The sequence below is a fragment of the Misgurnus anguillicaudatus genome, chromosome 17 (assembly GCF_027580225.2).
Source record: "Misgurnus anguillicaudatus chromosome 17, ASM2758022v2, whole genome shotgun sequence".
Lineage (NCBI taxonomy): Eukaryota > Metazoa > Chordata > Actinopteri > Cypriniformes > Cobitidae > Misgurnus > Misgurnus anguillicaudatus.
In genome coordinates this window covers 27,202,551-27,225,629 of record NC_073353.2, presented here as the reverse complement: position 1 = coordinate 27,225,629, position 23,079 = coordinate 27,202,551, and the positions used below count along the sequence as shown (strand labels likewise).

Here is a 23,079-nt window from a genome sequence, read left to right as displayed (position 1 = left end):
TGGCTATTTTCTAGCGCGATGCCAATGGTCCAATCAGATTCAATGGACCGTGCTAAGCTAAAAGTGGTAGCGCCAGACCCGGAGATCAGCTGAATGGATTCCAAAACGGTCAGAATCAAGTTTAACTCTAGAGGAGCTGGAAATTTAGCATAATTTTCAAAATTAATTGTCCATTTAAGGATCAATGCATTTTTGGGGTTTTAAGTAGAAGTTGTTCCCCAATCCCTGTTTTCTACCATTATATAGCTTGGAAAAGCAAGGACATTTACTAAAATAACGCAGTCTGAAACGTGCTCGTCAGAAAGATGGACATGTATATCAAATTGCTTGAGGGCGAGTAAATCATGGGAGTATCCCTTTAAAGAAATTTAACTTAAATTTTGTACATCTTTTATTTCTTAGACTTGCGTAAAAAACAACCTCCCTACATCTTCTGTGTTTTCCAAACAACAAATGATAAAAGTAGCCTAACATGAAAATATAAAAAGCAGCACCTAAAAATGTTAGAACTCCCGATTTGATGTGCACATTTTTATTTTCATATATTTAGATCAGAGAGCTATAACTCGGTTTACAATATAGCTGTATAAAATGCTCATAAAGTTCAAAATCTGAATTATCACTTGATTCTCTGGATGTACATCAGATCCCTCCAGCTTAGCTACCCCAGCTACAGTGTAGGGCTCCATGTCCAACTCTCTTGGGAACTCAAAGTAGTCGTTGAACTTGATGGCGCACTCTCGTTCCCAATCATAATCAAAGCGTTTCAGTTGGATGGCCAGCACCGGAGGCAGCTTCTTGATGAGTAAACGCTTCACTGTATCCACCTGCAATACAACAACATTACCAACATGAGCTAAACCATGCTCCATTAACCAACCACAACAGAAATCGATTCAAAACAGAACACGTACCTTCTTGTTACATTTTTCACAGTGGTAGGCATTTGCACCCTCGAGCAAGTCCCCTTTCACGTATTGCTCCATAGAGTCTAGAAGATTCTGATGGTTTCTGATATCTACATTCAATGTTGTAAACGATTCCTCACATTCATATCTGAAAAGAGAGTACAACCTCTTTAATACAAGCTTTGTTAAAGTAGCAAAATCTAGAAAAGCCAATAACCAGAAAGTCACCTGTGAGGACAGCCTTGACATATTTTCTGATCGGCAAAAGAGCCGCCCAAAACTTTGCTCAGCATGGCAGGGTGACCCAGTGCTTTCAAGGCCTCATCTAAACTGTCCACCAGGGAGTTGAAGAACTCTAGGGCATCATGCTGTTCCCTCAGATTGACTGGTTCACCCCACAACCTGCAAAGAGAGTACAATCCATTCAAGTGAAAATGAAAAAGACTAATGTCCAACAATTAAAAGCTACTTTGAGTCCCAAGAAACATGTTGTCTATTAACCTTGAATGCAAAGAGAATGATAAGAGAAATCAAAAAGCGAGCTTACCGAAACTGCTTCCAGAAACCTCTAGGCACAAAGTACTGCAATCTGGAGGCAGCCAAGTGTCCAAAGATGACCTGCAGTTGCCGCAGAACCCCAATGTTGTACTCCTTCCTGTCCTCAGATTTACCAAGTGAAGGCTTATCTTCAAACTGCTGCTGATAACCAAACACCTCATCCCGTGGATCCACATTGCTCTATAAAATTAAATCAAGCGTTTTAGGAAGATCCCACTTCTGTCCGTTACTGAAGAGAGTACAGTCGTCGAACAATAAAGCTCTCAGCTCCAGGTAATGCCTACGTGGCAGATTCACCAAAAAATGGCTACATTTGAGAAAGGATGATCATCATCCCCGACAAGCTTATTCATTCATTCATTCATGTATAAAATACATTTAATTATCTACATTAACAAACAAAGAAGAAAACAAAACAAAATCTCTTGGATCTTCCTTGTGCATTCAGAACAACAGATTTAAGGGCACACCTGAGCCTAATTATACTGGGAAACAAGCCACACCCTTCCACCTGGGCTCAATTACGCCCCCTGAGTGCACCTCCTCCCATTTTACACTGTGATGGAGTCAAGAGGTGCCTTTAAGTCAGGGGTGGGCAACTCCTGGTCCTGAGGGCCAGTGTCCCTGCAGAGTTTAGCTCCAACCCTAATCAAACACAGCTGAAAAATCTAATTAAAATCTTCAGGACTGTTTGGAAATGACATTCAGGTGTGTTCGATTAAGGTTGAAGCTAAACTCTGCAGGACTGTGGCCCTCGATGCCCACCCCTGCTTTAAGACCACATTTAGGCACTGTCCCATTTCTACCCCCTTAAAACTTCCACTTGGTTTTGAGTGCCCTCAACAGTTAAGTCCCCTCAATGAGGGAAGTAGGGGTTCAAATCTTTCCCTATGATATGGGACACCACTATATGGAAAGTAGCTTAGCAAAAATGCTCACCTACATCACGCGCCACGTGATCATTATTAATATGATTGAACTCTCGATAAGCCAGTTTATACGTGTTCATGTGAACGCCGGAACACACATCCTGAATATTGACAAAACTTCCCAGATCAGATGTATATATGATTAACAGACTCTCTCGAAGCAGTTGGGAGATATCGTCAGATAGCTTCGTGAAATATTTTCTAACACTAGTGTTCAAAACTTCACAAACACAAAACTCGTGTTCAAACTAACATATTCCAACAATTTCCAGAATTGTAACATGCTTATTTGCAAAAATATAGTTGTTCTTTTTTTCAAGTTTGACCAGCTCGCAGGGCTCGCAAGGTATCCTGGGTAATTTCATCTCCTACTTTGTTTTAAGCCTGCATCGGTCCTGACTACATTTTGAGAGTGGTCACCCGGAGCTATACGACACAAGTTCTTATTTCTATAAAGACTGGAATAAAAAGGACTTCGCTTGGGAGAGTGTCAGTGAGGACAACGGGCAGCCTGGTAAGTTGTAAATACACATTTCACTTTTAAGTCACGTGACGTTTATCGAACCGCGGCACTCCCGTCGTTTTTTAAACTATTTTCCCCCTATAGTAAGGTTGCCAAATACAAACCGGTAACTCTTTCTATGAATGCACGATAAACATCAGCCATCTTGCAAACAGACAACCGCATAGCACGTGCCCCTCCCACAAGAAGTGGATTTCACCTCTGATGTGCGTGAAATGCTTTCCTTTTCTGCGCGAATGCATTCAAACTGTTTAAGCGGCAAACTAGGCGCGGTAGACGTGATTTTGACGCCTCAAACGCAGTTGGTGTAAACGCAGCATAAGGGGAAAATAGCAGATGCGACACAACGCTGTGTAGCACGCAAAGTTTTGGTCCTAACTAGCCGCGATATGACATTAGCTGCGCTTCCATTAAAGATTTGCGCAAAACTTTACGCGCTATTTTCTAAAAGCAACAAAAAACTATTGTGAAATGATGACTTTCCATTAACCAATGTAATGCGACTAATGCCCAGATTACACTGCGTCACACATTTGCGCAATGTCACCAGCATGTGCTAGTGTTAAACAAATACCAGTACGCCGGTCGTAGCAGCAAACACACTATAGAAACGGTAGAAAACTATCGTAGGCTATCTTTGGACGCAAGACCGGGTAAACGGCAGTCTTTGAACCCCTCTCACTGTACGACATAGGACAACCGACAAAGAGCCACAATCACAGAAACAGCGACTTTTGTTTCACAATAGCAATTTTTCGTCTGGGGCAGCCAAAAATCGTGCAGTGTATCCCGGGCTTAAGAGATCTCTAGGGGTGACCCCGAATAGTCGAAGATTCGATGCATCGATAGGAGAAGCCTGATTCGACTACCAATCTCACAGTCGAATCGTCGCAGATGTGTTATGAAATGAGGATCATTTAATTTTGGCCGTATATGGATGCACACATTATCTGATTTCACATATAACAGCTTTCTCCCAATATATTAATATACAGCATATTATGATAATGCTGCAAATAATATGTGCAGTAACAGCTTTCAATAAATATTTTTAAAATGCGTTAATAAATCCAACATCCCCTCTGTGACCTGGCTACACGGAGGTTTCTTCGTTAGTAAACCATTGCCTTTTTGTTTCTACATTTAAAAGACAAAGCTGGCAATTATATTATGGCTATACTTTTCTATTCTTTTAATAATTTATTTTATTTTCTTTACAAATCACTCTGGGTTATCTGATTTATCTATTTGGCTTGTGTTTTGTTTCTGTGCTCTTGAGGCACTTTGCATATTTATTATGCACTTTGTTACTTCTGACCTTATTTTATTTAAAAAATGTATCTATTATAAACGTAAATTCTGATCTAATTTAAGTCTGTAAATTTTGGATAGCTTTTCGTTGTATCGATGTTGCGCTATTGCGTGCTGGCCATGCTTGCGCATGTAATTTAGCCGAACGGGCTAGGTGATCTGCGTCTTATATTTAGGAGTTCATCAAACTAAACATTAAAAAACGGATGTTTTTCGACGGGTATACGTTTTAAAAATGTATTTATCATACATTTTGGTTATCTTGTCAAAAGTTACACTACAAAACAGGTAAGCCGTTTTTTTAAAATTCGGTGATGAAACGGAAACTATCTGCACCGAACCTATTTCTGCCTGACACGAATGTCTTTCTTGTGATTTAATATTATGGTTGGTGTTCACTTTTAAATGATAGCAAAGAGATTCCTGAAATAAATAATATCATCCGGTCTTTCTGTATCTAAAGTGAATACAGAGATGATCAAAGTCAGAGCAAGCAAGCAGGTATTTCTGTGGTAAATAATAACGCGTAGTGTCTATAAAATCATTCATTTCAGTGTTTTTCTTGTTATAAATTTACGTTTAATGAATTGTAAATAAAGATTCGTTTTTATCATTTACAGTCACAATCACAAATTATTTGTCATTTCTCATTTGTCGGGTTTTTTTTGGTCATGACTGCTTTGACGCACTATATCTCCAAATTAAATAAAAACACTTAATTGTAGCCGGGGTTTCCAAGGCAGAATCACCTTTGTTATTTTTTTTTAGGTTTAGTTATCAAAATGTATTTTTGTGTGATGTTCTGTAGATCGTGGCTTTAAAATGTTATGAGGAATAAATAAACAAATGTTGCCTTATATATTTTACCTTAAAAAAATAAATATATAAATGCATCGTCAGGTTTGTCTTCGTTCATCACTTGAAAGACAGTTTTGGTCACTTTAACAGAAAGTTGTTTATGTGTGCTGCTTGTGAAAGAAAATAAAAGTTACCAATTTGTACCTGGTCTGGCCCCCTCCCAACCCATGCAGACAAACATAGATATGATTCGACTATCGGTCGACTATGGAAAGATTCGACAATTCTGATTCGAATATGTAAATCCTTAGTCGAGGACACCCCTAGAGATCTCTAAAAGAATCTTTTTGTCTCGTGATAAATCATTCCAAAAAACCATGGAGAAGGGTGTATTCAACTTCATACCGTACCACGCAGTCTGACAAGCGATTGACATCAAAATACCACGAGAGCGATTCAAACACATACAAAGCTTAATGTCATGCACTTGGCCGTTCTTGTCATAGATATGTATAAAGGCTAGATGTGTTACAGTGGAGTCTCTAACGTGGCCATCTTACCACAGGCAGCTTGCTCACTCGTAGCATTGAGTTTTAATGGTGCAGGTACTTTTAAATGACGATAACTTGCTCAATTTTCTACCAATTTTTAAACGGTTTGGTTTCTTACAAACGTTATTAACGTGGCTAGAATTCTGAATGATTAAACATGTTTCATGATTTTTTTTTAGTATGCAGTGTAATAGGTACATCTTTGACGTTTATAACAAACCAAACCGTTTGAAAATCGGTAGAAAATTAAGCAAGTTATGGTCATTTAAAAGTACCTGCACCATTAAACTCAATGCTACAAGTGAGCGAGCTGCCTGTGGTAAAATGGCCGCCAAATGCGGACATTCCACTCAATTGGCCACCAGCGTGGGCAAGACATCTAGCCTTTATACATATCTATGGTTCTTGTGACACCACATGAAGTCGAACACACCTCTTCTGTCTTGTCTTCCAACCAAACATACCAAACAATACTTAAAGAATGATCATGCGACTTTTACGCACATCAGGTGCCGTGTTAATGGGGAAAAAAATTCCATTGCAGTTTTGCGGCACATTCCTTTTTCGAATTGCTTGAAAAATAACTTCACTTGAGTCTAACATTTTTTTGTGATATATGGAAATTTATGCAACATTTCTGTATTTCCATTGGGCATATTTTCATTTCGCTATTTTAATTTGCGCAATTTGAAGGGTCATGGAAATGTTGGATGTGGATGACAGCACAGAGATCTCATCCAATGAAAGTTCTGCAGATTATAAATATTAAACGTCTAACATGGACTAAAAGAGACATTTAGTATTAGTAATATACAGAAACTCCATATAACTCCACAACAGCTGAAATGAACCATACCTCATTATCTTGTTTCTCATCTCCAGACATATCATCATCCACCTCACTGCCAGTGCCTTCAATAGCCAGGATGCCATTCCTGATGGGAGGAATCATGTAGAGCTGCTGGATCACAGAGTTCATGTAGCAAGTCGCACCTGCATTTTTCAGGCCCACAAAACCCTTGGTAGGCCGTGGGCCAACAGGTGGAAGATATTCCCATTCTGTAAGTGGTTCACAACCTGGTAGCATACAACGAAAACAAATTAAACATTACACCACACTTTCATATGTGTGCGTTTTTTTAAAAGCCAAGCCTCTAATGTTAGGCACAGATCAGCGGTACCTAGATAGTACATATCAGTTAGGGTGTCCACAATCTGCTTGAGATTTCGCACACATCCAACTGCAAGTGCGACCAGCAGTTCAAAGCCGGCATTGATGGTGGCTGGGGTGCTACAGACAGGTATGGCCTGCTCAGTGGGAAACTCTCCACTCTTCATATATTGAAGATAGACATTAGATGCAGGGAAGAGGAAGTCATCCATTAACTCCTATAAAGACAAAGAGGGAGCATGAAATGGTGAGTGCATTAAAACAAAACAAGAAAATGTACTTGTAGATAGGACAAACGTTGCCACTATCAGAGGTAAAAAATTACGTAATCCATGAAGTTAACTCCTTGATGAGGTTCGCCCCTCCTTTTTCACATCCAATGTAGTACTTTTTCTCTGGGGTCTGGAAAGCCAGCAGTTCTTTTGTGACACCAATATGACCTTCCAAAATGGTCTCTTCAACCCCAGGTTCCCCGGTCCTCTTTACTTCATCCTGAGAACAACGAAGAGTTTAATTTGCACTCGCAACCAAAGATGAGTCCACCCAACAGTGCCAGACTCATTTAAATAAAATAAAAAAAGTTACCCGGATTCGCTTCAACCAGTCGATCTCATTGTTTAGGAGAACTTCTGCATTGGGAAGGTTAATGTTGCTGTTATATGCATAGTTGAGTAAGTGCCTCAGAAGAGTGAAGTAATCGGCAGCGTGCTTTGCTCGCTCTTTTGCGGTGCTCTGGGAAACGAAACGCCACAATCAGAGTGTGTTGTGAAATAACACTTAAAAAATGTGACTTATAAAATGCAAAATGGAAGAAACTTACACCTAAAACTGTGAAAAGGAGGGTGATAAAGAACAAAAGTGGCCTATGACCCATACAACATCTGGTGGCCATGAGAAAGAACTGTTCCTGAGCCATTTGACGAACAGACCTAGAAGCAAGTACCACACCAGATAAGTACCAAACTGCCAAAAATGTACAACCATACTACTACTTTACCCCATAGATGTATGCTATGACTCACTTGCTCTGGCAGTGCAGCAGCAGATCAATAATAAAGGTCTGCCAGGCCTTTTCTTTGCTAAGTGCATCCAGTGCGGTGGGCATAAGGGCGAAACACAGGGTCATGACTTCCAGAGCTTCACAGCACACCTGCTCATCTTCTGCATCCGGCTCATTGCCTGCATTGGTCTGCGAGATATCACACGTCACAGATGTAAATACAGAGTCAGATACTCACACAGTTTGTATAATATAGGTGTAAGTCACTGCACCTTCTCGTAGATCTTGCTGATCTCCTCATTAGAACTGAAGACATGTTGGACAGAGCCACATCCAGAGGCCCAGACTATTTTCTGAACTGCTCGAATGACACAGATATCTGGTATGTACTTGGAGGCCTGAAAGAAATTCTAGGCAAGAGAGAAAACAGACTTTTACTTAAGTATGTTTTATTTAAAGTATTGTACTTCGCTACATTTTAAATCATATCCGTTACTGAGTAAAAAAATATTTTAAAAAGCAAAGTGATAAAGACGCGAAACGGATGTAAATGGGCGGGGCCCGGGGGAACGCACAAAAAGAACCATGGAGACGGACGAGACAGGCGCGCGCTAATGCAGACCCGCCTCAGTTCAAATCTTATGAAAGAAACCCCTGGTTATATATAAGCGACCTCTTTCCACTGACACGAAGCGAGTGTTTCATTACTATGAAAGGTAGGATTCATGCTCTCGAGTACGAAATTGCACAACGCGTTTTTAATACCATGCGCATTATCTTCCGAGGTCTAGCAGCTTCGCGTCAAGTCAAACAGAACTTCAAAACGTCCTTGAGAATGCGCAGGTCATTAGACATTGCAGAGAGAGAGAGAGAGAGAGAGCAAGAGAGAGAGAGAGAGAGAGAGCCAGAGAGAGAGAGCTCACGAGAGAGAGAGAGAGAGAGAGAGAGAGAGAGAAGAATAAATGTCATCAGGTACCCGGGTCAGGGAAGTAAGAAGATAATAAACGTGTCAAATGTATATAGACATGGCACTCATCTCATTATATGCTCACTTAAACTAGATATATAGTTTAATAAAATAATGTATGTTACCAGCAATACATCAATTACAACCTTACTATAGTGATTGTATTTACAAGCTGCTGACCACCTTCAAAAGTGCATAACTCACCTGTAAAAATCATTAAACAATTCCATAAATGTTTCTTACTTTAAAAAAGCTTTTTATTTTATTAACTTTTTGTTATTGCACTTTAATTGTAAAGATGTTCCTACAATTAAAAACAACTAGTTTGAGATTTATATTCCCTTGTCGTTTTTGAACTATACTAGAATCCTCCACCTCTCCCCGCTGTAAAAAAAGTAACTTTTACTCTGAGTAAAGTTAAAATGACTTACTTTTTACTTTTACTTGAGTAGATTTTTAGACAAGTAACTTTACTTTTACTTAAGTAAAATATTATTAAAGTAACTTTACTTTTACTTGAGTACAATATTTTAGTACTTTTTCCACCTCTGGTTAAACATGAATTTTTTTCCGTTTTGGAATCCATTCAGATGATCTCCGAGTCTGGCGGTACCACTTTTAGTGTAGCTTAGCATAATTCATTAAATCAGATTAGACCATTAGCATTGCGCTAAAAAATTACCAAAGAGTTTCGATATTTTTCCCCATTTAAAACTTGACTCTTCTGTAGTTACATCGTGTAATGATATTACGCAGTGCCTGAAAATAGTCCCCTGCTATTGAAAGTAACCAAGGGTACTATTTTCAGGCAGTGCGTAATATCACTACGCCTGCTGCAGCCGTAAATAGGAAAAATATCCAAACTCTTTGGTTATTTTTAGAGCAATGCTAATGGTCTAATCAGATTCAATGGATTATGCTAAGCTACGCTAAAAGTGGTACCGGGAGATCAGCTGAATGGACTCCAAAACGGCAAAAATCCAATGCTCAACTCCAGGGGAGCTGGAAAACTAGCATACCTCCAAAAAAAGTGGAGTGTCCCCTCAAAATAGAAACAACTTATCTTAAATGATAACACACAAGACAGTTTCGTGGTTTAACATACCTCATCAGAGATCTGCTGGGCGAGGCGGATGGCCACGTTTCGGAGCATGCACTCTGCAGAGGGGTTAGGGATGTTCTGCAGGGCGTTCTGGAGCACTATAGCCTGGTCATGTGTGGCCTGGTTAATCTGTGAAATAAAAACAAGCCATTATCCTAAAGAAGCACAACATTTTCATGCATATGCTGCACTTTTAAGTTTTCTGTATTTCACTTTACTTATGCCCAGTGAAGGCCCAAACAGAACAGATAGTATATTTACTCTTTAAAGACAACATTAAAAAATATTTAGGTTTGTGTGTAGCTGTCATTTCTTTCACATGGTGTTCAAGTCTGTGCAAGGCTTTCCCACAAGACATAGTACAGACACAGTACACCCTTGACATTTGTACAGCTGCCATGGGCCAGCCAATCTGTTCTTGTGATTGACGGGTGCAAGGGAGTCAAAAAGGTTACACTCTCAAATAGAAATTAAATGCTTACCATTGCACCTGAAAAGTCGGATGGATCCACAGTGTATTTCATTATGCACTGGCTAACTGATTTAATATTTATTACCATTATATTTTAACCTATTCTGCACTCTTAATCTGACAAACAATTACACATCCAATTTATGCACTGTAATATATTTTATACTTATACTGAAGACAGAACGTATATATTGGATATTGTAAAATGGCCTTAATAACTTAATGCCATGGGCAAGGGCAACTTACGGGTGATACTGGGATAGTCCCTTCCACAACAGGCTGGCAGGCCTCTGCCACGGCCTTCACATGGCCAAAGCCTACAGCTGTGAGCAGAAGTTTGGCTATTTTTAGCGCGTTGAGATACGCTCCCCGCCTGGTCTCCATATCAGCATTTGGCAGGAAGTTATTTCTGGTGAGCATACTCAAAACTAGCGGCAAGCCACCACTCTTCAAGAAGTTGTACTGGAAGTCGCTAGCATCCTCGCCTAATGTTCCACTAGCAGGCATGAGCAAGGCATACACCACCTGGGACAAACAGAGACACTGTTAATTCCAAGGCTTGTTACTAAAAAAAGCTTTTAGTCCAGCTATTAGTCTTTTTGATAGTTCTGTAAACTATAAAACATATCAAACTGAGCCCGTGTCAAATATTTTAATGGCAAACCTCTATCAGGTAAAGCACTTGAGATGGCGATGGCCCAAAGAAACGCGAGTCCAATGTGGGGCTAAGGCTGTTTTCTCCGAGTTTGGCATGATCCAGACAGATGGCCCGTAGGTTTTCCACTGTGGCGTTATCTGAAAAGCAACAACAAGGGTAATGAGAAGAGATCAGTGCACATAGGCGTCTGAACTAGCCATTTAATTTAATGAACCATAGAAAGCACCTGGAGGCATAAGCTTCATTAAAACACGAGCTCCATCCCGCAGGAGAGGCATGTTGAGATTGCAGCCCAGATCCGCCACTTGCCAGAGGAAAGAGATGTAGCGCAGGTGCAGCGACATTATCTGAGACCATAAAAAATGATTCATGTCAGAGGTACATATTACATAGGAAATTTGCTACATAGAAAATCATCAAGATAGTTCCAATATATGTGGTGCAATTAAACAAGCCATTAAGGATTTTTTTTTAACCTTATAAAAGACAATCTGCCCAGATCAGCCTGGGGTTATGTGCCTTGCTCAAAAGGCAAAATGGTAAGAGATGATAGGTCGTTCCCCAAAAAGAACTAATGGTGCTTTACCCTCCCATAGTACCCCATGGTTTGGTTTGGGTCAGCTTACTTTTGGGAGCTTTTCCACTGGGTCAATACCTAGTAGGGGTGGCACGGTTCATGAAAAAAATCCGAACCGTTCGGTTCGCTTGTCTCGGTTCGGAGCGCGTGTGTGTCGTACGGTTCAACGGTTAATGGCATGCGCAATGTATGTAGCCTCGTGCCCTGTATGTGACCTCAGATAGCGTGTTCCCCTTTCGCGAATAGCGCGAAAGAAGAGGTGACTGGTGTGGAGAGTGAGTGCTGCCGGTCATGTTACGTGTAGAAATGGCAAGAGGGAGAGAAAAAGAAGTCTGCCCGCAGTTGGAGGATGCGCCAGCGTCGTATAAGTTTGGTGTGTGGAAACATTTTTTATTTCATGTTACCTATGATGACAGCGGAAATAAAACAATAGATACAGCCACACGCGACAGCTTTCTCTCCGACCATTTATCTAATCTGAGGTAATGAACACTGTTTTACGTCTTTTCGTATTCAGCGCTATTTTTAGCCTTTCGTTGATAAAACGAAAGCGGCTGATTTCCGCGTAGTTTCATTTTGCTAGCGTGTGAAAGTTGCGCGATCTTATTTCATAAACTGCCCCTTAAAGTAATCAGGACAGAAGAAGTCAAAAGTGGACAAAAGAGACGGATTTAAATATTACAGGTGTAAACGTTATGTTTCTCTCTCGTTCAGATATTCTCTCTGCAGTATTTAAGCAGCCTCTCAGTGATAAATCTTAGAGCTACACTGAAGTTGGCATTTTGATAAAGGCAAGTTACCTTTGTGTGCTAAAAATGCACACAAAGCTCATGTAGATGGCAATACACATTCTCTTTTTTGCCAAATAAATGAAAAGCATGTTGAAATCATCAATGTCTTCCCTCTCGCTGTGTCAAAATCTCGCCTGGCTTTCCTAAGGGATGTTCCCAATAATGTGCTTAAAGTCAAATTCAGTTTGTGCATGATTACATGATATAACTTTTTTTAATACTGTATCCTAAATTATGGATAATTAATACATTAATAAGATAATACATTTCTGGAGTGTTAAAAAAAATAACAACAAGAACCGTACTGAACCGAGAACCCTGATCATAGAACCGTGATACGAACCGAACCGAGGGTTTTGTGAACCGTGCCACCCCTAATACCTAGTACCAATACTTTTTTAGTACCACCTTGGTTTGGGGTTCCAAGCGACCTAAGCTAATATCAAAACGTGACGCGAAAACATTGTAGATCACTGATTGGTGAGAATCGTCACTACCAGCTTTATCGCTATGTAAAAGATTAGCTTTACCTTCATGCTAGCTTGCACTGTATTGCGTAAACCTGTTGTCGTCTGTGCTTTGCTGTAAGTTCCCAAACTTTAGCGATGAAAAACCTCCAGAGGTTGAGAATCAGGAACACAATAAGAGTTTTTTTCCAGACTTGCAGTTTGTGGTGGCACATTCGTGACGCACACGTCCGCATATATGCTAAAATGAGGCTCCGCAGAGCGCGTCGACCGACGCCACGGGTGTTTGTATAGAAATGGTCAAGTAAGACAGAGGTAGTGATAAATGTGATGTGCAAACATCTATTTGTGGTGGTCAATTTTTATTTTGTGGCAGACTGAGAAATAAATGAATGTATGGGAATGTACAACGACGCTCTCACATGACGTCACAGCAGTAGGCAGCGCGAATATAACGACACGCCTATAATCCCTCCCACTCAGAAGTGTTACTAAACTCGATGGAAAAGATAACCAAGCCAAAATTAGGTGAGCTGACCCAACCTGACCCAAACCAAACCGTGGGGTACTATGCAATGGAAAAGTGCCATTACACTACACCCCTGCATGCCAGTGGGATGGTGACACATTTCAGTATGACAAAACAAAATAAACCCCAAAAGAGTGATCAGGACTTCGTATGCCAAAGAGTAATGTTGTATTATGTAAAAATCTAATTTTAGAAATCTATTACCCGTGGCAATGCACAAATAACACAGGCTTACAGTAAACATTATTTGGCTGGATTTCATCCATTTTCAATGTGGGCGATAAAATACCCGAATCTCCAGCAACTTGTGTATACTTAGACATATGGCATGATGCTTACCACACCAGGAAGACAGCTCTCCACTTCAGGGTTTGGCCCATCACTGTAGTGGTTGCCATGGTTTCCAGGAGAGCCAGTGGAGGAGTCTGAGGAGCTGTCTGGACTGGAAGGCATATTGGCGCTGACCTGGGTGAGCTTCGCAGTGATGAGCTTTAAATAGAAAAAAATCATTTTAAATAAATAAAGTACTCTTTATATAAAACTAGTGGTGAAGGTTAGATTCTAGCTTGTTCTCTGCCAATAGACTGTTACACTGAAATACAACAGGAGACATTAAGCAGACAATCAAGGACTGACAGCCACAGTAACCATTCATTGTAAGACAAAAGCAGCATCTACATTCTTTAATATTTCTACTTGTGTGCCACAGAAAAAAAGTCATACAGATTTGAAAGGACAAGATAGAGAGAAACAATAAAAGGACAGAGAATATTTTCTGCTATTTTGTCCTGTTCAAACAATTGTTAAAATCACATCAAAGGTTATTATGTAATAGTGCCTACTGGGTGAATTAGGAAAGTCAAATGAATGCCTACTGTTTTGTCTTTGAGGTTTAGCTGGCCAATTAGCTTCCTGTCGTCTGCTGGGTCTATGATCTCTCCCCCAATGAACAGCTCAATCTTGGTGTGCGTGCTGTTGGCCTTTATTCGGTTCAGAATGCAGCGTCGCACAGAACCGATTGTGTCGTTGGTGTGAGACCAAATATCTAGGTCATCAACTTGTCGGCCTTGGTTTGGGAAACGCACAACTAGAGTGATATGCTTTCCTCGGAATGCCCTTAAAGGAAAAGAAAATTGTCAGGAACTCTTTGTATTGAAACTTAGTCATCATAGCACAGCAAAAATATACTTCAATAAAGGGGATACAAAACGGTTTTATGATGAAAGTTGGTGTATATGTAAAATAAAATGCATTATTTTAACTCTTTCCCAGCCATTGACGAGTTATCTCATCAGTTAAGTGAAAACATTTGCAACAAAAACGTGTTCTTGATAAATTTGTATGTTACTCGTCAATACCACAATTATCCACTAGATACCCAATGTATAAAAAACTGAAGCCAAAACGTTATTTACTACTTTTAAACTCTGTGTATGTTTTGATAATCATTCTGAATCTGGTATCTAACTAAATTCCTTTACAAAAATGCAATTATTTCAGCATTTTGCTAAAGATTTTGTATTTTTAAAGAAAAATACCCATATTTAAGAGTTTATAAGCGGAGAAAAAATATATATATAGGATGAACGTTTTTTTCCCGTTTGTTTGTTTGTTTATTGTTTGTTTGAAAGCAGAGGGTCTGTTCTTTTATTTTATATATTTGTATGTTTATATATTTTTAGAAGAAAATTTTCCTGGAAGGCATTTTGTTAAAGGGACATTCCACTTTTTTGAAAATATTTTCATTTTCTAGCTCCCCTAGAGTTAAACATTTGATCCTTACTGTGTTGGAATCCATTCAGCTGATCTCCAGGTCTGGCGGTACCACTTTTAGCATAGCTTAGCACAATCCATTGAATCTGATTAGACCATTAGCATTGCACTAAAAATTAACCAAAGAGTTTCAATATTTTTCCTATTTAAGACTTCTGTAGTTACATCGTGCTCTAAGAACGACAGAAAATTAAAAGTTGCGATTTTCTAGGCAGATATGTTTAGGACTATATGGTTAGGTTATTTTTTAGCGCGATGCTAATGGTCTAATCAGATTCAATGGATTGTGCTAAGCTTTGCTAAAAGTGCTAGCGCCAGACCAGCTGAATGGATTCCAAAATGGTTAGAATCAAATTTTTAACTCTAGGGGAGCTGGAAAAAAGCATATTTAAAAAAAATGGAATGTCCCTTTAAACTTTTGTGAAAATCACAAAAAAATGCTGGTGGGGAATGAGATAACAGTTCTGTCATTCTTGTGTTCAAAGAATGTTTTATAATACAACAAATCTACAAATGGCTTACTTCTAAATATAAAGCTGAATAGTATAAAATAATTTTATTCCAAAATGTATATACCTGGACATGGGCAGGATGGTCCTCTCCTCGTGGTAGTCACTGTCACACTCAGTTATATACTCCCTGAGTACAGTCAGTACTCTCACCATGCGGATGGCCTCCTGTCTGGCACAGTTAAGGCTGTCTTTGTCACCATCCAACACACACAGAGTGTCATAGGAGGCTTTGAGCCGGTCAAAGCAAGACTGAATGAAATCCTCATGGATCTCTACCTGCAATGAGCAATAAAACAAATCTTAGAAACACACTAAAGTGAGCAATAAAAGGTGTAAGAGGATTAACATTATGCATGTGATGTGAATCGCCGTCAAACAATTACCTGATTGGCCTGTAATTTTGGTCCAAGGTTTGTATAAATCTCCTTAAGCAAATCAATCGCTCGGCTAGCAATGTCATCACTTCCTTGGATCACAACCTGGAAATAGAGAAGGAAGATTGAGATACATTAGAAGGTGAAACTAGCCTTAAAATACTTGCTTAAGTTGAATTTTGTAACGTTTGACCTAAATATGACCCTTTTAATGATCAAACATAAGGAAAAAAAATAAGTATTTTTTTTCTGGGTTATTGGGCAGACAAAATTTAAATCTGTATCAACACATTTTCATGTAAGGAACTGAGTGTTACCCTCCACAGGTAATCCAGTCCTATCAGCTCCAAGTCATCCATCATGTAGGCCCGACGTTTAGCCACCAGTTTGCCCTCTCTGCAGTTGACCGCTTTGAAGAATCGTTCGAAGCACTTCATGCCGTTCTCAGTCAGCAGCGAGGGGTCGAGCTGCAGCACATTGTTTTCGAAAAAGTCCTTGTTGATGTCGGGGTCAAGGTCAGGCTCATCCCCCATAAGTTTGGAGTACCACTTGAAGCAGGCCTCCCGATCACACAAGTACACCGCGTTCTCTGCCAGGCACTTCCAGATTTGCTTAGCCTGAGGCGCACAGAGCCAGAGCTGTCCATCTTTCAGTAAAAACCTGAAGGAGGCAGATATTCAGTCATTAACAGAGTGCTTTAAAGTCAAGATGATTTTCACAATAGACCTCTCTTTGCTGTGGACCAAGTTCACGACAAACTGCTCCCTGACCTTTAAAGGGGCATTCCACTTTTTTTGAAAATATGCTCATTTTCCAGCTCCCCTAGAGTTAAACATTTGATTCTTACCATTTTGAAATCCATTCAGCTCATCTCCGGGTTTGGCGCTAGCACTTTTAGCATAGCTTAGCACAATCCATTGAATCTGATTAGACCATTAGCATCACGTAAAAAAATAACCAAAGAGTTTTGATATTTTTCCTATTTAAAACTTGACTCTTCTGTAGTTACATTGTGTAATAAGACTGACAAAAAATTAAAAGCTGCGATTCTCTAGACATATATGGCTAGGAACAATACTTTCAAACTGGTGTAATAATCAGTGACTTTGCTGCTGTAACATGGCTGCAGGAGGCGTAGTGATATTATGCACTGCCCGAAAATAGTCCCCTGATTACTTTCAATAGCAGGGGACTATTTTCGGGCACTGCATAATATCACTATGCCTGCTGCAGCCATGTTACATCAGCAAAGTCCTTGATTATTACCCCAGAATGAGAATATAGTTCCTAGCCATATCTGCCTAGAAAAATCGTAACTTTTAATTTCCGTCGGTCTTAGTACACAATGTAACTACAGAAGAGTCGAGTTTTAAATAGGAAAAATATCTAAATGGTTATTTTTAGCGCAATGCTAATGGTCTAATCAGATTCAATGGATTGTGCTAAGCTATGCTAAAAGTGGTAGCGCCAAACCCGGAGGTCAGCTGAATGGATTCCAAAACGGTAAAAATCAAAATGTTAAACTCTGGGGGAGATGGAAAATGAGCATATTTTCAAAAAAAGTGGAGTGTCCCTTTAATGCACACCAAGTTACATTATAGAAATGCAAACGGAAGTTCAGTTCATGTGAACTCCAACACTGGTATGAAAACAATCCTGTCAAATTTGAGGAAGTGAACTGCTGCTGGTGACATCAAAATTTGCATTTCTAGTACAGTTTAGTTTTTCATGCATGGAGGCTGTTTGCCTCCAGAGAAACTGCCTTTGAACAAAAATCTCTTGTTCATGTGTTACGTTTTAGTAGTGGTCATACGAAAACAAAATGTAAAATTAAAACTGCAAGCAGTGATGGAAGGGCCCTCGCACTCATGTGCACTACCACTCTATGGCCTTAGTAAAGCAATAAAACAGGGGGATTGAAATTTCCGTGGATAAATATAGGTGGATATTCAAAGGAACTTTGAAGTGCCACTACTCCTTTATGCAGCAGGTGGCGCTATGATTGTAATTGATTGTTGTAACATTGATGTGTTGAGGCCAGGACCCTTGTCAAACGTATGATGTCTGTGACAGGTCGGACATTGCATGTCTGAGTTACAACAGCTTTCTCATGGCGAAAAATCAAACTTTGACAGGCCACAACGAACACGCCCCTTTAACGAAATGTCAAGATCTTCACAATTTATCATTGTGAAGTCCTTAAGTTCAGACTGACCAAATATGATGATGATCTGAATACATTTCAATGAGCAATAAATAACAGTGTAAAACATGTCATTTCCTGCTTCCAAATAATTGGAACACTTTCTGTTTTTGACTTGCCTTAACAGCTGGTCACAGATGTGAAAGCTAAAGTGACAGGATCTAATTTTGGCTTACATTACTAATGTAACACTATTGTTAACACAATGCAATGAATATAAAGAATGAATAAGACTGTAAAGTACAAATACCTCAAGAAATTGAGCCGCTCCTGTACCTCCTGCACATGACTATATCGGCTTCCCGGCCTAACCGTTTGAGGATCGAAGTCTGTGTGCTCTGCTAACATAAAACAAAAAAGAACACTATTATAATAAAGAAAAAAATATTTAAATGACTCCAATGTAAAATGTTCAATATAATTCAATATAACATTAAACATCATGTTAAGCTCACTAACCTTAGGAGAACTGCCTCATGTTCTCCATGTACGCAGACAGGTTCTCTGCTACGAGAGTGACGAGCGCATGGTTGTGTTGCAGTTGGTTGATCAGGTCGTGCCGATAGAACACATGTGGGCTCCGTTGCGTCTGACTTAAATAAAGAAAACCATACATATGTAATAAAATGTATGAGTGAACTAACTTCTCTCTCTATGATTGCCTTACATGTCCCTTATGGGTAGTGTGGAAACATACACGTTTTATATAGTTTGTCTACATGCATGTGATGTGCAACATCCTGTGACCAATTTGCTGTCATAGTGTTCAAAGGTTAAGAAAAATTTGAATTTAGATTTCTGCCATTTTAATTTGTCCAAATAAGCAAAGGACTTGCACGTTTAAAGCGTTCCCTAAGGAAGAGTGCAGTAGATCAAATCAAGTCCAGATGAAAGGTGTACATACTCCACATTTATAAAAAAAATCTGATAATTTACTCACCCTCATGTTATGTCTTCCTAGAAATTTAGTTTGTGGAAAACATTCCAAGATTTTTCTCCTTATAGTGGACTTCAACAGTGTACAGTTTAAAGTGAGTTTAAAAGTTAGCTTCAAGGGGCCCTTTTTCGCACCAAAAAATAAAATAAAAAATATACTTTTAAACCACAACTTCCCGTCTTGCACTAGTCGTGTGAAGCGCAGGCATTACCTTACATATTACGTAATCACGTCGAAAGTTCATGACGTATGCATGATGTTCACACCAGTGTTTACAAGTGTTGAGAAAAAGGACCGTTCTGACGTTGCTGTATGTGGAATGACATCAATTAATATCTTTGTGCGTTTAACATATGTAACGTGTGACCTTTCAACGAAATTACAGAATATGCAGAGTTTCCCGCAAAAAATGTGTATGTAAGGGTGGGCGGGGCCAGGGGCGTGACAATCAGAGGGGTGGGGCGTACGCGTCATGATGAAAATGAAAATATTTTTATTAAAAACCCTCAAATAAAACTTTATTTTGAAAAAACTATGACAGAAAATGAACACATACTAGATTAATAATAAATTAAATGTTTTTACCTCTAACGGGAATAGCTGCATGATGAAGTGAAACTAAATGGTTAATAAACACAAACTGAAGCTGATGTTGTAGAACGTCTGGCGAACGATAATAGATTGCGCGAAAATTTTAAAAACTGATAATTTCCCACTATTAATTACATTATCTTAAAAGAGTGTAACTGCTGTAGCATGTAAATAATGCACATAAATAACGTGAGCAAGAGCGCTCAACAATTATATTGAGTCAACAGGCACGTGAAACCTAGCTAGCAGGTTGCTCAAACAACAAAATCACCAGCTAACTTACTTTAAATTTGCAAGAACTATAGAGTAATACAATAACAGGCCTAAATAAACCCAAAACATAAGTCCACTTACAGTTCTCACGGACACGCGTGTTATCAACTGGCTAGTTATCCTCCAGACAGTGACGGACCACGTCTTTCTCTCATTTCGGCCATGTGGCGTGCGTGCCCGCTCGCGGTGTAAAGTGCGTCCGTGCTATTCTCCGAGATGCACTTGATGGCCGTATGTGCAGTGAATTTTTTTTTTATGGATGATCTATTTAAGGCGGTAGGGTTTCCTAGCTTAGGCGGGCCACCCAAACTGCAAAGTGCTACGAAAACCTTTATATGCAAGGTCGCGCTGGCATGTCACGTGGCTAGTGCAAGATTAGAAATAAAACAATTATTGAAAACGATGACCGTTTCGCTAGATAAGACCATTATGCCTTGATTGGGATCGTTTAGAGCCTTTTGAAGCTAAAATTTTAAACTGCATGGAAACTGTCCATTATATGGAGAAAAATCCTTATTTCTACTTGACTGAACAAAAAAAGACAAACATCTTGGATAACATGGGGTGAGTAAATGATCGGGACTTTATGAAAGTATTCCTTTTACCCTTTAACTTGCGCTGCCCTGTGTACTGGACACCCAAGTAAACTGTTAAATGTCATAGAATTGCATTGTTTTTTTTTACGGAACACTAATATCCTATTATAAATTTATAAAAATCTTGGCAAACTATATTGGTAAAGCACTAAGAATGTAGTTTTCTTATTTCAAACCCTTTTAGCAGTAGTAATAATGCAGTGACAGTAATGTATTAATTTGTGACAAGAGTATGCAAACTAATGACACCTAGTGGCCTTCGATAGTAAAACCACTAAAAGTTTGTAACAAACCTCATTTTTCCTGATTTTATCTTGAAATTTGATAAAAACCAGTTTAGACTTATTGCTTTAATTTTTGTAGCATTTTTGTCATGAAACATACATTTTTTAAATTTTATATATAAAATACGTACTTTATTGTAGTAATATTTTTATTTATAAAAATAAATTTAAACTCCTATAACAATATTTTGTTATTTAATATTTAGATTCTTCAGTGAAAATCTTTAAAGTGTTCTCTTTAAAAAGAGACCAAGACTATGCTTCTAGACCAAAAAATGCAAGCGTTATATTAACTTGAAGGTGCACATCACATTTTCACAATCCCCCACTCAAAAAAGGACTGCGCCAGTTAAGGGGTCAAGGTTTAAAATGATATTTTATGGTTTATATCGTTATGAAATATAACCACAGACTAGCACTCTTACTATAAGAGGCTTTATAGGCATAACCCTGCCACAAATCAAGAACCATTGATTAATGGTGATTTGATTGGATTGTGAAGGGGACACAGTTTTCATAAACTATTTTTTAGTAAAAATGTAAATGCATACATTTAAGGTTTAAAATAGACAATAATATATCCCAAAATTAGCTGTCAACTTACCCCTTTAAGTTCTTTAGTAAGTTAATAGGTATTTTCTTTCTGAAAAACAACAGGGATGTTGCAGCGATACATTTGCTAATGTATATTTATTTTTTCCTTCCTTCAACTTGTTGATGGTAAAGAGTATGAATGCGGACAAATAATGGAGGAATTGTTTCGTCCATTTGTTCCTGTTTAATAAAACAAGTATCACAATGTTATGGACAGTTAAAGTTGTCTGAGTTCTGTTACCTTAAATTCTGAGGGGCTTCTCCAAAGAGGCTGCAGATCTCCCGAATTTGCTTCAGTGCAGGAATAACCCATTTGTCATTGGTTCTTAATTCTTCTATGAATCGGTCGATCCATTGCATCTTCTGAGTGTCCCTGTCCTACAATGGCACAAAACACTTTTTTTCTCAATTTAACTTCTTAAAAAGTTTAATGTTCGAAAAATACGTCACACACAATTTTGCCATAAATGGGTCAGTGACAAAAATGGTTTTTGGCAAGATGAGAAATTCAAAAATGTTTTAAAAGCACACATTAGGTTTATTTCAAAGCACATAGTGTGTTTATGTTCATTTTATGCAAAAAAAATTACATTTGCACCATTTTGAAAGTTAAGACTGAATGGACCTGAAAATGTCAAATGGTATAACCACCAATTGCACCAAAGAATGAGAAATATTAAATATTTTATCTACCTTGATGGCATACAAGCGCAATCATAAAAAACGTTATAAAATATAATTTTATTCGTTATTTCTAAATGTAAATTATAATGTGTTTTTGTAATATTTTTCCTCACATATGCTGAAAACAGCTCTGTTTTCTAAATAATCTTTGACAAATTATGTAAAAAAAATCATATTGCACTAAACTAGATGATTATATTTTATTCCACATTTTTATGAATATATTTATATTTCCATTTTAAAAAAATATAGTTACACCAATTGACACAGACCAGTTATACCACATTGACATTTTTGCAATTATACCCCAAATATTCTCCCAAAATTAAATGAAACCAGACATTTTAGACTTGGTCCTCAAAAAAGAGACTGTATGCAAGTAATCTGCAAATTTCATTTGAAATCTTAACCCTTTTACATTTAAATGAACCATAGGGACACAAAATAATGTCACGTCAATTGACCCAAATAACACTAGCACATAAAGTTGATAAGGATACCTGGGAGCAGCTATAGTCCAAAATCTTGATATGAGCGCTAAGGGCCTGGTCCATGATATCCACAGGAACATCATCACTATGGGCCAAATTCCACAGCAGATTGAGCACTTTGTGAGCCATCACTCCATCCTTGTCATCCTCTGCTAGTCGACGAATCAATTCCAGTAGCTTCTCTCTCTGCTTTTTACTTGCATTAGTCCAGCTCTCCTATAAACCAGAAAAGAATTTCTTTAAATATAGTGATTCTATTATTTTAATTCTAGTAAAGCGTACATAAAAATGTGTCTTCATGAAACAACTATGTGATCATGCATAATAGCAAGTGCATCAAAAATAACCTTGAAGCAGTCAAAGAGATGATCCAGCTGTTCAGGTGAGAAATCCCAAGCCAGCTTTGCAAGGAGATCATGAACATTCTTGACAATTGCCTCATGCTTCCCAGCCTG

General features: G+C 38.6%; 1 protein-coding gene across 1 annotated transcript in view; it reads right to left on the bottom strand.

Annotated features, from left to right (window-relative positions):
• usp9 (ubiquitin specific peptidase 9) overlaps positions 1–23,079 on the bottom strand; it is a 46,577-nt gene that overhangs the window by 9,596 nt on the left and 13,902 nt on the right. The window contains 26 exon segments of the mRNA XM_073855262.1: positions 624–827; positions 915–1,056; positions 1,137–1,310; positions 1,456–1,646; positions 6,435–6,655; positions 6,760–6,969; positions 7,097–7,241; positions 7,335–7,481; positions 7,570–7,678; positions 7,772–7,938; positions 8,022–8,159; positions 9,822–9,947; positions 10,537–10,815; positions 10,955–11,085; positions 11,175–11,295; positions 13,652–13,801; positions 14,188–14,428; positions 15,662–15,873; positions 15,981–16,076; positions 16,289–16,631; positions 18,425–18,515; positions 18,634–18,767; positions 21,460–21,498; positions 21,691–21,827; positions 22,634–22,840; positions 22,972–23,076. Of these exon segments, the coding sequence (XP_073711363.1) occupies positions 624–827; positions 915–1,056; positions 1,137–1,310; positions 1,456–1,646; positions 6,435–6,655; positions 6,760–6,969; positions 7,097–7,241; positions 7,335–7,481; positions 7,570–7,678; positions 7,772–7,938; positions 8,022–8,159; positions 9,822–9,947; positions 10,537–10,815; positions 10,955–11,085; positions 11,175–11,295; positions 13,652–13,801; positions 14,188–14,428; positions 15,662–15,873; positions 15,981–16,076; positions 16,289–16,631; positions 18,425–18,515; positions 18,634–18,767; positions 21,460–21,498; positions 21,691–21,827; positions 22,634–22,840; positions 22,972–23,076 (4,260 nt within the window).